At 54.2% G+C, this 13,425-nt stretch overlaps 6 protein-coding genes across 6 annotated transcripts; 2 read left to right on the forward strand and 4 right to left on the reverse strand.

The window, feature by feature from the left end:
* Positions 1-714: 714 nt before the first annotated feature.
* On the forward strand, positions 715-2,658 carry B0T23DRAFT_199930 (centromere kinetochore component CENP-T-domain-containing protein). The gene has a single exon (XM_062833362.1). It carries the CDS (start codon positions 819-821, stop codon positions 2,505-2,507), a length of 1,689 nt encoding a protein of 562 aa, XP_062691075.1. The 5' UTR covers positions 715-818; the 3' UTR covers positions 2,508-2,658.
* B0T23DRAFT_385295 (SURF1 family-domain-containing protein) lies at positions 2,427-4,598 on the reverse strand. Its single transcript, XM_062837529.1, has 4 exons — positions 3,835-4,598; positions 3,222-3,740; positions 2,999-3,104; positions 2,427-2,909 (listed from the first exon to the last, which is right to left on the reverse strand). Exons 1-4 carry the CDS (start codon positions 4,130-4,132, stop codon positions 2,810-2,812), a joined length of 1,023 nt encoding a protein of 340 aa, XP_062691076.1. The 5' UTR covers positions 4,133-4,598; the 3' UTR covers positions 2,427-2,809.
* A 20-nt stretch (positions 4,599-4,618) lies between these two features.
* B0T23DRAFT_455397 (uncharacterized protein) lies at positions 4,619-5,534 on the forward strand (the record flags this gene model as incomplete). The annotated part of the gene is made up of 2 exons (XM_062841231.1): positions 4,619-4,787; positions 4,840-5,534. The coding sequence occupies exon 2, from the start codon at positions 5,034-5,036 to the stop codon at positions 5,532-5,534; it is 501 nt and encodes a 166-aa protein (XP_062691077.1). The 5' UTR covers positions 4,619-4,787; positions 4,840-5,033.
* Positions 5,535-5,849: 315 nt separating this feature from the next.
* On the reverse strand, positions 5,850-8,145 carry B0T23DRAFT_422106 (uncharacterized protein). The gene is made up of 2 exons (XM_062839790.1): positions 6,437-8,145; positions 5,850-6,372 (listed from the first exon to the last, which is right to left on the reverse strand). Exons 1-2 carry the CDS (start codon positions 7,825-7,827, stop codon positions 6,114-6,116), a joined length of 1,650 nt encoding a protein of 549 aa, XP_062691078.1. The 5' UTR covers positions 7,828-8,145; the 3' UTR covers positions 5,850-6,113.
* Positions 8,146-8,610: 465 nt separating this feature from the next.
* B0T23DRAFT_385301 (uncharacterized protein) lies at positions 8,611-9,453 on the reverse strand. Its single transcript, XM_062837530.1, has one exon. It carries the CDS (start codon positions 8,984-8,986, stop codon positions 8,750-8,752), a length of 237 nt encoding a protein of 78 aa, XP_062691079.1. The 5' UTR covers positions 8,987-9,453; the 3' UTR covers positions 8,611-8,749.
* B0T23DRAFT_199963 (uncharacterized protein) lies at positions 9,200-12,596 on the reverse strand. Its single transcript, XM_062833363.1, has 2 exons — positions 11,023-12,596; positions 9,200-10,957 (listed from the first exon to the last, which is right to left on the reverse strand). The coding sequence occupies exons 1-2, from the start codon at positions 12,467-12,469 to the stop codon at positions 9,414-9,416; spliced, it is 2,991 nt and encodes a 996-aa protein (XP_062691080.1). The 5' UTR covers positions 12,470-12,596; the 3' UTR covers positions 9,200-9,413.
* Positions 12,597-13,425: the final 829 nt, after the last annotated feature.

The following is a 13,425-nucleotide window of genomic DNA, read 5'->3' on the forward strand; positions in this document are numbered from 1 at the left end:
ATCGGACGGAACCTCCGTCTTTTGGCGGTGTACTTGTATCGTCGGGGCGAGCCCTGTGGACGTTACAACGGGACGGGAGCCTTGTGCACAGTAACCTATCCGCAGTGTCCAAAGCATTGTGACGTAGATAGAGTGTTTCCAAAACTAAGCGAAGCCGACATTGACTCCGTACACCACATCACTCCGCTTTGCCGTGAGTACGGATGGCCCAAGCCAAGTTGAGCAAAACAAGCGAGACTTTTTGCAACCTCGGAAACACAACGACCGCAAGATCAGCAGGACGCTCACTCGTGGAGAATGGAGATCAAGGTAATGATCCAAGGGGGCAAGTCCCTGGCGACGGGACCTTTGTGGTCCGGGCGTTGACCGTCGGGCGCACCCGCCCCACTGCGGAATTATGGGGTAGGCGAACGGCGGCCGGGGGGGCAGGCCCGGCATTCACAAGGAACTCGAAGAAAAGCGGGGCCGATGCAATCAACACCCCCCGTTGTCGGGTTCCATTTGCGAAAGTGCACCCGTTACAATCAATTGGCAAGCCCAAACGCGTCGTCGCGTCTGCTGCTCCCCGAACTTCGTCGTCATCGAGGTTCACAACACATCGGGCCAACTGAAGCTTCACAAATCTGTAATGCTAGAAGCCTGCGCCACACATCGCAACAATTCCCAGGCGGGACAGCTTGCGACACTGCTGCAGCGCATTCCAAACACCATCATCACCACCACCATCCATCTCTAACACCGACGCCCACCTCATCGCATCCCATCCGTCGCAATCCTCTCCGCCAGACGAGGCCAGGCCCGGCCTTCCTCCCATCAAAATGGCCGACCCCAACAACCCACCACCATCACCATCACGACCAGCCCGAACCCCCTCAAAACCCTCCTCCTCCTCCCAAATCCCCGTCCGAACCACTCCCGGCCTCTCCGTCGTACCAGCTCTCCCACGAGCCTACACCCCCGGCCCCAACGCCCGCGCATACACCCCCGGCGCCCGCACCCCCCGCGGCCTCCTCCTTTCCGCACATAACACCCCCAACCCCAACGCGACCCCCCATGTCCGCGCCGCCTACCGCGCCATCGACTCCCGACGCGCCGCCATCCTCACGCCTCACCATGCGCGCCGGCGCTCGTTGCGCGAAGCCCGCGAGACCCCGCGCAACTTCCTGCTGCAGTTAGGCAAAGTTTTGGCGCCCAAGAGTGAGAGGATACCGAGTAGTAGTTCGAGTCCTGCTTCGGCGCTTTCTGGATCTGCTGCTGCTGGGGGAAGACAAGAGCAAGAGGAGGGGGACACGTCAGAGGAGTTGACCTTTGACATATCCACGCGGAGTAGGTATGGAGATGAGGATGAAGAGGAGGAGGAGTTGCCTAAGAGGCCGAGACTCAGCTTGGGGTTAGGGGCGGGGGATGGGGAGGGCGATGATTGGGAAGATGATGATGAACTGCCGCAACCACATCGGAGTGCAGGGCTTGAAGATCTGACGGAGAACTTTACGGTGCAGAGTATCGAGTTGCCGAGACGGGTGGATCCGGAGAAGGACCAGCAGAGGATGAGGGATTCGATGGGGCGGTTGAGTGATTTCCCGCAACTACAACAACAACAACAACAGAGTGATGGGATCGATTCGGGGTTCTTTCCGCCTGCTGCAATTGATGAGGACGACTTTGGAAATGCCGAGGATAGGATACCGGATGAGTTCAGCAGGCTGGACTCGGACGAGACGAGGAGACGGGAGACGATCGGTGGGGAAGGGGGGATGGGGCTGCTGCTTGGAGCTGGAGGGAGGGATAGTGATTTCCACATTGAGGTGCCGGTGGGGATGGACGAGAGCACGTTTATGATTGCTTCGCCTACGAGGCAGTTTGAGATGGGTCAAGCTGCTGAAGCGGCGGCAACAAGCGGCCAAGGTGGAGGTTTCGCGGAGTTGATGGACCAGAGGAGCGACAGTTACGACAACAATGACGATGATGGAAATGATGTTGGACCAGCATACGACGATTACGATAACGACAACGGTATGGGTATGGATCTGGATAACAACCAAGACGACCAGGTCCAGGCAGGCTCGGATGAGGAGATGACGAGATTATCAGGCTACACACCAACAGCGGCGAGGGTGTCACTTTCAGCTTCGGCGGCGCGGGAGAAACTCGGATTGTTTCGGGAAGAGGATGGTGAACGAGGGGGCTTCTCCAAGATCAAAGCCACCAAAAAGATATCCAAACACGGTATCGAGTACACATCATTGCCTCCGGCCATGGTCAAGCGGTTGGCGCAAACATTCGCCAAGACGAGCGGCGCGAAGGGGAACATCTCGCCTGAAGCGCTCAAGGCAATCATGCAAGCTTCGGACTGGTTCTTTGAGCAGTTGGGAGATGACTTGTCGGCGTACGCAAAGCACGCACATCGCAAGACTATCGATATGAGTGATATGCTTACATTGATGAAGAGGTATGTTTGGTGCTTTTGTTTTGATCCCTGGGTATCCGATTGTTTATATCCTGTGTAGTGTTCTTTGTACACTTTTTTTGAGCTATTGTACACGACGGACTGACTTACAATTTTTCTTTTATAGACAACGTCAAACCAACGCCCAAACCACGCCGTTTGCCTTGGCGCAACGATACCTTCCTAGAGAGCTCCTCCAGGAACTGAGGATGACGCCGCCTGTTCCGGTCAAGAAGCGCCGAAAGGCTGCCTCTTCTAGCCGTGCTGGGGTTGGCGGCGAAGACGAAGAGGTGACGTGAGAGTGTTTGTCACCATTGATGTGTGACAAAGCAAAGCTATCACTGCCCACTCACAAACTCATGTTTACCAGCTCTTGTTCATGCGAACGCGCTTGGTAATCTGGTTCGCGGGCTTCTTAACCACGAGCCAGAACATGATGGAGGTGGCAGCAGCGAGACCGTACCTGAGTACCAGTTAGTCGGGCACTGATATGCAATACCGCAGGGGTACGTCAAGAAATGAGGGGAAGTGAAGCATTGGTTAGGAACATACCATGTAAAGATGTACTGCGCATGGTTGTTGCGAAGGTTGACCTCGGCGACTCTACCGATAGGGATACCACGAGCCTCGTAGTCGTAGACGGTGATAATATCGGGAACTGCGCACAAACATACGTTAGCCCCATACCTAGCTAGAATAGCCATTATATCATTATAGGACGCAGGCCCGGCCAGCCACGTCCATAACTGGCAGGGAAGAAAACAGAGATACCCACCAATAGTCTGCTCAATCCACACCGGCTGACTGCCCGTCAACTCGGCCATCTGCTTCACATCCGGGAAGTAGAACTCGCCAATATCCGGCCTATTGTCCGGCGTAAACATGTTCTTCTTCCACGGCTCTCTCAGCATGCCCTCCACACGGACCTTTTCGCCCTGCTTGACGGAATCCGGCCTGCTCCTCTGGTCTGCAAACTTCTTGCTCACCCACCCCCTGTTGACCAGCACCTTGGAGCTCGGATCATCTCCCCTCTCCAGGGGCGTAACAACCATGTAGCCTTGTTCGCCGTCGCGCATGCGCGGGCCGATCAGCATCTCTTGGTCGTGTCGGTAGACGCCCTCGGCGTAGACGCGGCGGTAGTCGAAGTCGGCGATGGCGGCCGGGTCCACGCGGGGGGGAAGGGGGAGAGGGTCCCGGATGATGCGGTCTTCGCATTTGGCGATTAGGTCCGTCTTCCATTTTAGTCGGTAGACTTGCCAGGTTCCGAGGAAGAGGGCGGTGATGGGGATGATGGCTGTGAAGAGGAGGAGGAGGTAAATGCGTTAGTCAGTGTTACGGCTGTAGCGCATGCTGAGACTGTAGATGGTTGGGACTCAATCAGGACATACCCAGGATAATCAAACCCTTGCCATGTCTCCTGCCGGTCCGCACAAGCTCGGGAGGGTTATCGAGGATGGAAGTAAAGTTGGGATCATCGCCGGGTTGTTGAGTCTGTCGGCGTGTGGACGAGGTGGTGAATTGGCGGCGGGGAGTAGAGGCAGCGTTTTTGCCGAGTCGAGTTGACGTGAATCGCGTCGCAGCTGCTGCTTGGGCTGTCGCTGTTTGTCTTTGGAGGATTATCCTCTTTCCCAAGCTCTGTTGCGACGTGCGCAGGAGGCACTGGAATATGCTCCCGCTGGCCGCCATTGTCCGTTTGCTCGTTTCGTCGGTCGGTTGATTGATCGGCCGAAGAGGTAGATAGGTACTGTAGGTAGTTGTGTGGTGGTGGCTGAGAGAACGGATCGGAGGCTGCTGCTAATAACAACAACAACAACAACAAGCAACCACAAAGAGCGGCATGTGACGGAAATGGAGCTGGGGAAAGATGCGGACAAACTTCGTCATTTGCCGGACACAGGAAAGCAAGTTCTCGGTGGAGCTGCTGTTTTGCTCCGATCAAAGTCCAGTTCTGGGCGATGCCCCGCTGCCGCTGGTGGTGGGTGTGGGGCGTTTCCATCCGAACGGCCGGGGCCGCTGGGTGCAGTTCCTGAGTGCCGCCCCACCAATGCTTGGCACCAGGGGTCGTGTAAGTGATGGATGGTTGCTAAGGGACCGTGGGGGTCATCTTGAAGACGGACTACAAACACCCTGATGGTCCATAGATGTGAGATTCACCAGGCTGTGTGTTACTTGGGAATGTCGGTGGTGTATAACTCCAGTCTTTATATTCGTTTGCTGAGTTGAAAGTAAAGCCTTGCTTCTGTGCGGTGATTAGCCACTCCTCCTGATTGTGCAGTGAAGCACCTGAATGCAGCTTCAAAACATGGTAAGGCAGGCCCGGGCTTCATACCCCTACCTAGAGGTAACCCGCTCGTGTGTATCAAAGTGCTTTTTCAAACCACTTGAAAACTAAGGAAACCACTTCAGGCTCGAAAAAAAGTGCACTTTCCATCTTCTGCTTCCCGCTCGCTAGGTAATCACGAACCCAACATCGATCCGTCAAACCTGGCCTGTCCTCATTCGCTTTACTTGACATCAACAACACTATCAAATACTTGGTAGTATATTCCATATCCATAAGTACAGAACTGCTCAAGAAACGCCCAAGATGTCTTCTCCAGGGGCTGGCAGCTTCAGCACCCTATCGAGCTACGCCTCCTCCGCACCCGATCATCAAGGGCAACACGCCATCGGCCTTCCACTTCCCGCTACGGCTCAACCTACCACAACCAGAAGTACTACTACACTGCCGCCAGTGTCTCCATCATCTGCCAGCGCAACCAACTTCCTCACCAACAACTCAACCCCCTCCAACAATATCAACAACAACAACAACCCCAACCTCCTCGGTCCCCGCACAGCCACGATCAACTTCAACCTCCTCCCCGAGCTCGAAACCGGGCTCGACATCAACAGGCTCAACTACCTCTGCCAAGAGCAACAGTCCATAACCACCACCTCTACCGAAAAACCAGAAGAGGAAGAAGAGCCGGAACTTGGTTGGAAGGATGCATACGAAGTCATGATCAAAGTTCCCCTTCAGGGTCTTGCGGCGTGGGCGGGAAGGTGGAGAAGGGCTAGAACTGAGAGGGGGCAGGGGATGGTGTAAGGGGACAGAAACCTGCATCGCTTCGTCGACTGGAGAAGTTGGCGTGTAATTAGGTAACGACTCAACCGGCCGGTCGCCAACCGACCAACCGATTTGGCCATGAGCGACGAACAGAATATGGGGTTTCAATTTATCATTGGGAAGAACAAGGAGCGGACAAAGCAAAGAATTGGATTACGGGCAACCACATTGAAACTTTTTTTTTTCCGCCGCCCGGGCGAGGGCAGAAAGGCAGGCCTAGCGAAAAAAAGATTTTACCTTACTAGCATCACAATAACATCATGACAATAGTATCACCCATCAACCCAAGCGAGCTAGCAGTGGTCAGACATATGTCTGGTATTACTGTGTACAGCAAATGGAAATGGTATTTGCCCCAAGGGGCGTACCTAGTCAGTTATTTGCTTTATGTGCGTGACAATCTGGTGTAGCTTGACCATCCATCTCATCCTTCCGCTTCCACAAATCGTATGGTATCACATATTGTATCACCCTTTCTCTCTTCCTGATTTCCTTCCTGACTTCCTCCCATCCTGTTGTTTCAAAACGGCATGCAGAACACTCAAGTCGAGTCAATCTTCACTTCTTAACCTCCCCCTCCTCGGCCACCTTGGCATCCTCATAAGCCGGGGGCGCCTCAACCTCAGCCTCAGGCTCCTGCGCAGTCAACAAACCAGCCTTCTCTTCAACAGGGGCCTCAGCTTCGTCTTTGCCGTGGCGCTGAGCACGCTTGCAACCAGCACCACCGCGGCGACGGCACTTTTGACCGTTGCAGCCACCACGACGGTAGAAAAAGCGGTAGAGAGCGACGATGAGGGTTCCGACGGCCATGCCGATGCTGTTTCGTAATGTTAGCGATCGTTCGAACAGAGACAGGGGGGAAAGCGGAAATAAAAACGTACAAGCTAACAGACACACCAGCAACAATACCAACCAGCACCGGCAACAGAACATGGGTAGTGATGCTCTTGAGCAACTGGCCCCAGCTGTGCTCATAGCGGTGCATGCCGCCATGGTGGTGACCATGCTCCTCGGACTCTTGCTGGGGCACCTCATCAAGTAGGTTCTTGATCTTCTGTTCTTGCTCGACGTCCTCCTGAACGGGGGAAGCAACAATCTCCCAAGTACCGTCTTGACCCTCAGTGATGTCGATCCGTTCCACATCAATCTCCACCACTGGCATCTCCCGCTCACTGCCCTCCTCCTCCTTAGCGGGCATCATCATACCATGCTCCATATCGTCGTCGCCATGGCAACCTCCCATCTTCTTCCCCCAAGCCTCCTTACCCTCCTTCACCTTCTCCCTGAACCCTTCCAAAAGACGACACAAGAAGTTATCACACTCCTGCTCCTGCTTCGTTGGGTCGGGAATAACGCCCATAAAAGGCACCGGAACGCCGCTGTCCTCGTTCGAGGCAGCAGTCTCAATGTTCCCAATCATCAACTTCTGCGTCACCGAATCCCTCAGAAGCTTGATTTCCACGCTCGGAATTCCCGAAACAAAGGCGTTGCCGACCTCGACGATTTGCAAGTTCAGATCGATGACTTCTTGGTTAGCGGCGGCAGTAGCCTGCTCAGCGGGGTCGGTAGAAACTTGAGGCAAAGAGGTGCGAAGGCCGAACCCAAGGTTTTGCGGGAGGGTTTTGGGTTTGCGGTTTCTGTGCTTGCGGTTCTTGTGTTTCCTGTTCTTGTGCTGCTTCTTATGATCGTCGTCCTGTTGTTGTTGTTGTTGTTGTTCTTGTTGTTGTTGTTGCTTCTCGTGGTCATTGGAATCATCGTGGTCACTTTGGTCGTCGTCGTCCTCCTCCTCCATCTTCTCAACCCACTCCTTGTCGTCGCGCAAAGGCTTCGGAGCACCACCCCCCTCCAAAATCTGTCCAGCCCATAACTCTGCCCTCAACGGATCAGCATTGGGAAATAGCTCGAACCCGTTGACCAGTAACCTGTCCCCTCCCGCGGTGCCAGCGCTGTGATCAATCTTGAAGTCCAGCTCCAAGTGGTTCGGCTTATCGGTCAAGACCTTGGGGTGGTGCTTGTTGTGGTGACGGTCCTTGATGAGGACGGGGCAGCCGGGGCAGGCGAGCTCGATCAGTTGGTGTTGAGAGGCGGCGGCGGTAATGGGGTCGAGGCCGGTGGCAGCGGGAGGGTTGTTGATTTCGGAAGCGACTTCTTGTGCAAAGGCGATGTCGGTGTCGGAGAGCTCGGGAGGAATGAGGAAGGCGGACACGCCGCCGCTAGCGGAGAGGAGGGTGGCCGAGAATGCGGCGACGGTGGTGAGTTGTTTGGGTATCATGGTGTTGTCGGTGACTGTGGCTGAAAGATCGGTTGTTGTTTGTTGGTTGAATGGAAGAAGTTCGAAAAACGAGGTGTGTAGTGTAAGTCCCAGATAAGGGGGAAATGGGCAGTGTAAGTGCTGCTAGCTGGGCACTAACACGTACAATGACGTACAATTGATTACGAGTCCTCGGCAGACTGGACAGTAAGGGTAGTTGAAAGACGAAAATGAGTGGAAAAAAGAAGATGGCGGCTTGTTGGAAAGAGAGATGAAACGAAATAAGACAGTTTCTGTTAGCTTTCAATCCAGAACCACACTATGGTTTGGTTCGTTGGGAGAATGAAGGCCAGTGAATGGAATGGAAAGCCCCCCCCCCCCAAAACACTTCCGCCTCATGTTTCGCCTCAGCGGCCTGTTAGTGTAATAATAGCCAATCGATCAAGCCGGCGCCCGGGCCAACCGGAACAAAGGAGCGGAGCCAATTACGCGTCACAGTCGTAGGCTTTAAATGGGGCCATCCAAGCAATCCCCAGCGGTCTGTCCTCGCCCATGACAGAAATGATGAAACCTTTGGCCATATTCTCGACAGGCGAACGTGGTCTCATGTAATTTGTCATGTAGGGAACGTTGAATGAAGCACAAGTGAAATGAAAGCATACGTAAGCGTCAGGTGATCGTCAGGGCATAGCCACGCTTGTAGAAGGTTGCTGCATGTTTCGCAGGTTCAGTAAGCCCCAACCGCTTTATTTTGCTTTGTGCTTTGGTTTTCGATTCATGTTCGTATGATCGCCACGACAGTGAGACGCAACCATAAATATCACAAGTCTGTAATCATCACGTCTCGATATGCTGCTGTGAACCTCAAGCTGCAGTGGTACGTATGTACGTATGGGGCTCCACCAACCCAAGCTGCAGCAAAAAGACTCCATCACCTCCGCAGCTACAGCATCAAGCCTTCCCAATTCGGACGGTATTCGCAAGATGATTGGACAGATTGGACGAAACCAACTTTTTGTCGTTTGAACGCTATCAGCTTTTGTCGTCTAGTACTCCTACAACCGCAGTTGACTTTATCTAAACCATCCCCCTCATTATACACCACCATGGCGAAATCCAAACAGAAACTGCCAAAAAGAACAAAAAAAGGGCATACGAAAAAGAGGAAAGGCCATTCCATTCGTAGTGTGTCGGTGTCGGTGTATATATAAATCAAGAAGTGTCCCTATTCCCGGTCCCGCTCGCGCCAGTGACCATGCCATACCATGCGATCCATCCATCCATCCATAATACATAAACCAAAGCAAAGAAAAAAAAAAAAGATGTGTAAAGATATGTCTAATACATGGTAAAAAGCGAGGGAATTAATATGCGTGACCAAAGACGGGGAGATGAAAAAGAATAACAGTTTTTTTGCTTCGTAAGAACCAGATATTCAAACGTTCTTTGCTCCTGTGAGCTCGAGTCAGAGAAAGTAGATGTGGCTCGAATGCGCGTGTGAATGTGCAAAAATTCCCAGTCTTTCTCGTCACGGGTTCGTTCGTTCGTTCGGTGACTGCGTTACCCAATATTCAATCGTTGCCTTCAACAGGATCGAACAACATGCCTCATTGCAAAAAGTTCCACCCCAACACCCCCTCTGCCCGTCGTAGCCTCGTAGGATGCGATTCACCCCCCACCAACCCATTGCCAACATCAACTCTGAACCCTACAAAATCCACCGAGTTCCCATTCCCCACGGTAACATTTTTCGCCGTATCCAGACTGACAGGTTTGTTTCCAGCGTTGATGATCGCCGCGCTGACTTGGGAGAACACCTTTTGGATGGCCGTCTGCGCTTCCTCGGCCCTGTTGAGGTCTTCCTCCTGCAGAATGTAGAGGACTGCGACCCTAGCAAAGTCGAGGATTTCTTCGGTAACGGCGAAGTTGGCGCCGGGAGCCTGGGAGGCCATGGTCATTGTGGTCGCAATGGTTCGTGTGGAGCTGGCGGAGGTCGTGCCCGTTGTAGTTATAGTGGTGAAGCTGGAGCCATCACCGGAGCCTGAACCACTTCCGCTACCAGATCCTGAACCAGATCCCGAGCCTGAGCCGCTTCCTGCAGTAGCCGTAGCGGTATCACCAGATCCATTTCCGCCAGCGTTGCCGCCGCCATCTCCTCCATCACCATTACCAGAACCGTCGGTACCACCGCTCCCCGATCCTCCTCCACTCCCACCACTTCCACTTCCATCACTCCCTCCCCCAGCAGCACTTGTCGAAGCCGCCGGCACCGACGTAGCCGGCAACGGCGCCTGCAGCGTGATCGTCGTCAACTGCCCGACCAAAATCGAAATGGTCGTAATTTCCACTCCATCCACAATAACATTAGCCGCATTCACATCAGCGCCCCCATTTCCGTTTCCATTGGTATCATTAGTCGTATCCAAACTGACCACCTGACTCCTCGCATCCCCTTGCCTCAGCGCTCTGCTATCGAACGTCACCAGGGCATTCTCCGCGTCGCAGGACAAACCCTCCCCGTTGAACTTGGCCACTATTTCTGACCCGCTAAGAGGGATCGAGAAATTTCGATACGCATCGGCTACCAAGCGCGGGATGGCCGCCCCTACCGTGGCCCCGTTCCCGTCAAGTCCGGGCCAAGTCATAGCGCTGCACCCCGACGTGGCGGTGGCGTTGCAATTGAAACCTGTAAATCCGTTCCGGCAGATACAGGAGCAGAAGCCCTGAGAGACGATGTTGGTCCCACCGTTTTCGCACGTCACTTGTTGCTGGCATTGTTGCAGCTGTTGCTGGGCGGACCCGTTTCCCTTGTGTTTTTGCAGGACAAGAAATTCGAGAGGGATGACGACGGCGGCAACGGTGAGGAGGACAATGGCTGAGAGGAGAAGAATGAAGCCCCAGACGGGCAGGCGGCAGATGCGTCGCCCGGGTCTCTTGTTGGCACGTTGGGCGCCATTGCTGGGATCGGTAGGGGGTTGGTCGCTGCCGTCGCCGCGGTGGTTGTGGGGCGAGCGGGTGAGAGCTAGAGGCCAGGATTGGATTTGGTCTCGGAGGGAGTCACGGAAGCGGCGGGGTGGGATTCGCGGCTGGGCGGGAGGTGGGAAGGCGGCGAGCATGTCGGAGAAGCCGGATTGGTGTTTTTCGTTTTCTGCTATTGCAGAGATTATTAGCATTGGTCCCTTTGGAGTCAGACAAGTTAGTTGAAGGTGATCTTACCAGACATGTCCTTCTCGTGCCCAAACTCGTCATACAGCTGGTCCTCGATCCTACTCGCGGGTCTTTTGCCGTTCTCCAGACTCTGTTCCAGCCGAGTTGCTCGCCGTATCAGCTCCGAAAGACTCGTCAAACTTCCCCTGGCCTGAGCTTTGCGGACAGCATCCATGTCGAGGTTCGGAGGTCTCCTAATGGCCGAAAACCGACTGTACGTCCGTCCTCCAGGCATCCTCTCATTCGACGACGACGTTGGATCATACGAGCTGGCACTATTATACGCATCCAAGATCGCATCTGTCGTGATAGCCGAGCCGATAGGTGTCTTGATCTGCGGAGTCTTTGTACTCGACGAGCTGGAGTTCTCGATATAACCCGTCCCCGTTGCGAAGGGGTCCCGGAAGGGCGTACCAGGAGTCGCCGGACCGGAATCAGTCCCTGGATTCTCGCCGGCCCATCCCCCTGCTCCTTTCCCAACGCGTGGACTTGTCGCCGCCACCAACGTAGGCTTCGCCCTCTTCCCCACACTCGCGTTCCTGACCAGGCGACTGTCCTCGGCATCCTCCTCGTATCCCGGGGGTGCATTTCCATTGTCGTTGTGGATTCCCATGACGTGCTCCTCGTGGTCAGTAGAGGGATACTGTGGGCTGAGTCCCGGGGAAACGGTGCCCCAGTTGTCGGGTATTGCCGCGCTGGACGCAAAGGACGTGTGAGATCTCGATTGTGTTCCTGGGCTTTCTTCGGGGATGGGCGACACCAAGGAGGCATTTGAGTAGAAGGATGACGCTCCGCGTCTGGATGAGGGCGGTGGTCCGAGAATGACGCTTCGTCGTGGAGGTGGAGGTGGTGCAGGCATTTGGCCGGGCAGCGGGAAGTCGGGAATGGTCCCCAACGACGAAAGCGTGGATGACCGGGAAAGGGAAGGGGTCGTCTCGGGGACGGTGGACAGGATCTCTTGCTGCTGGTCCATGCCACCTTGCTGTGGTCCCCTATACTGAAAGCCTGAGACTGGCGTGGGGTCCTGCACTCTAGAGCTGTCCAAAATCGAAGGCACTCTACTCGGTCGCGGTGGCCGCACTGGTGGTTGTGACTTTCCAACTGGAGGTCGATATGGATCTTGCCCCTGCCCAGTGAGAGGAACTGCGGTTTGTGATGCCAATGGCCATTGTGGAACCACCGGAATTGGTCTAGAGATGGCTATTCCGATCCCGCCTTCCCTTGTCTGAAGTCCTGCCGGTGGTGGTCGCCGTCGAGTTCGCGATTGTTGTTGTTGCTGTTGCATCCCAGCTCCTGCTGTTCGCGCCCTGATGGGCTGGGCTATCTGAGGCTCATTGTCCTCTGCCTCTACCCTCCGAATTGAAGGACCCTCCCTTAGCCCAGCCTGTTCTCTCGCCCTCCTGGCAGATCCTAGCTGTGGCTGTCGGTCCATGTCTCTCCCATTTTGAGATTTCATTTATGTGAAGCCACCACAATTGATTTCGCATTCGATCGAGAAGTACCAAGCTCTTTTCCAGGTGACCAAAACTACCCACTCGGCGGTGTATAAACCCAAAAGGCAATCACACACCAGAGCCTCGCTATTCCCCGGGACAAAAAAAGGGTTTCAAAGAGCTGAAGGGCGAACGTAGGACGGCCCTTCGTAACCGAAATTCTCCTGCCCCCCGGGAGGTCACACAATACCAGCTCCCTGACTCTGATATAGCTGGGATGTTCCAAACGGGTCGAAGTATAACTCTAAAGGCAAGGTTGTGGAACCGGTTTCTGGGTGTAAGTATCCGCAACAAACGAACGAGGGTTTGGTTTCTGAAATTGCCGGACAGAAAACCAAGAAATTGTTCCGTGACGCGCGGGATGAGCCTGACAAATAGCGCTGCTACTGGGCTGGAAATCTGAAGTTACTTTGAGGAGGATAGATCCTGGCCGAGCGAGTTCAAATGCGTAGAGGATCTAAACATGGAGAAGAGTCAGTCAATGTCTGTACACCAAGGAACATGGGATAAGCAGAGACAAGACCAGTATGTCTATGTTGTGGGGCCAGCTTCTCTATAGATTGTTTGTTGTTTTCTGCCATAAGATCCAACCACTGTACAAGAATGTTGCTGCACTGCCCAAGGCAAGAAAGGGAGTGCTAGACATCCGAGCCAAGGGGGAGGGGAGAATTTGAAGACCACTTACAGCTTGTGCATGGACGTCTTGGCGACACCTCAAGAGCTTTCAAAGTCGTGAACTATCCAATGCTCCCATATGGAGAAGAATGAATGATAGTAGAGTCGGAAAAGATTCTGTACCTGCCAGGATCACCCGAAATTTGCCAGGATGGTATTGCTGTCCCGGCCGCTGCAGATGCGTGGCGAAGCAAAGCTTCTAGTCGAGTAGACGAAGGGGATGGATGAGTGGATGACGATGATG

This window comes from Neurospora hispaniola, assembly GCF_033458365.1.
Source record: "Neurospora hispaniola strain FGSC 10403 chromosome Unknown B0T23scaffold_6, whole genome shotgun sequence".
Taxonomy (NCBI): Eukaryota; Fungi; Ascomycota; class Sordariomycetes; order Sordariales; family Sordariaceae; genus Neurospora; species Neurospora hispaniola.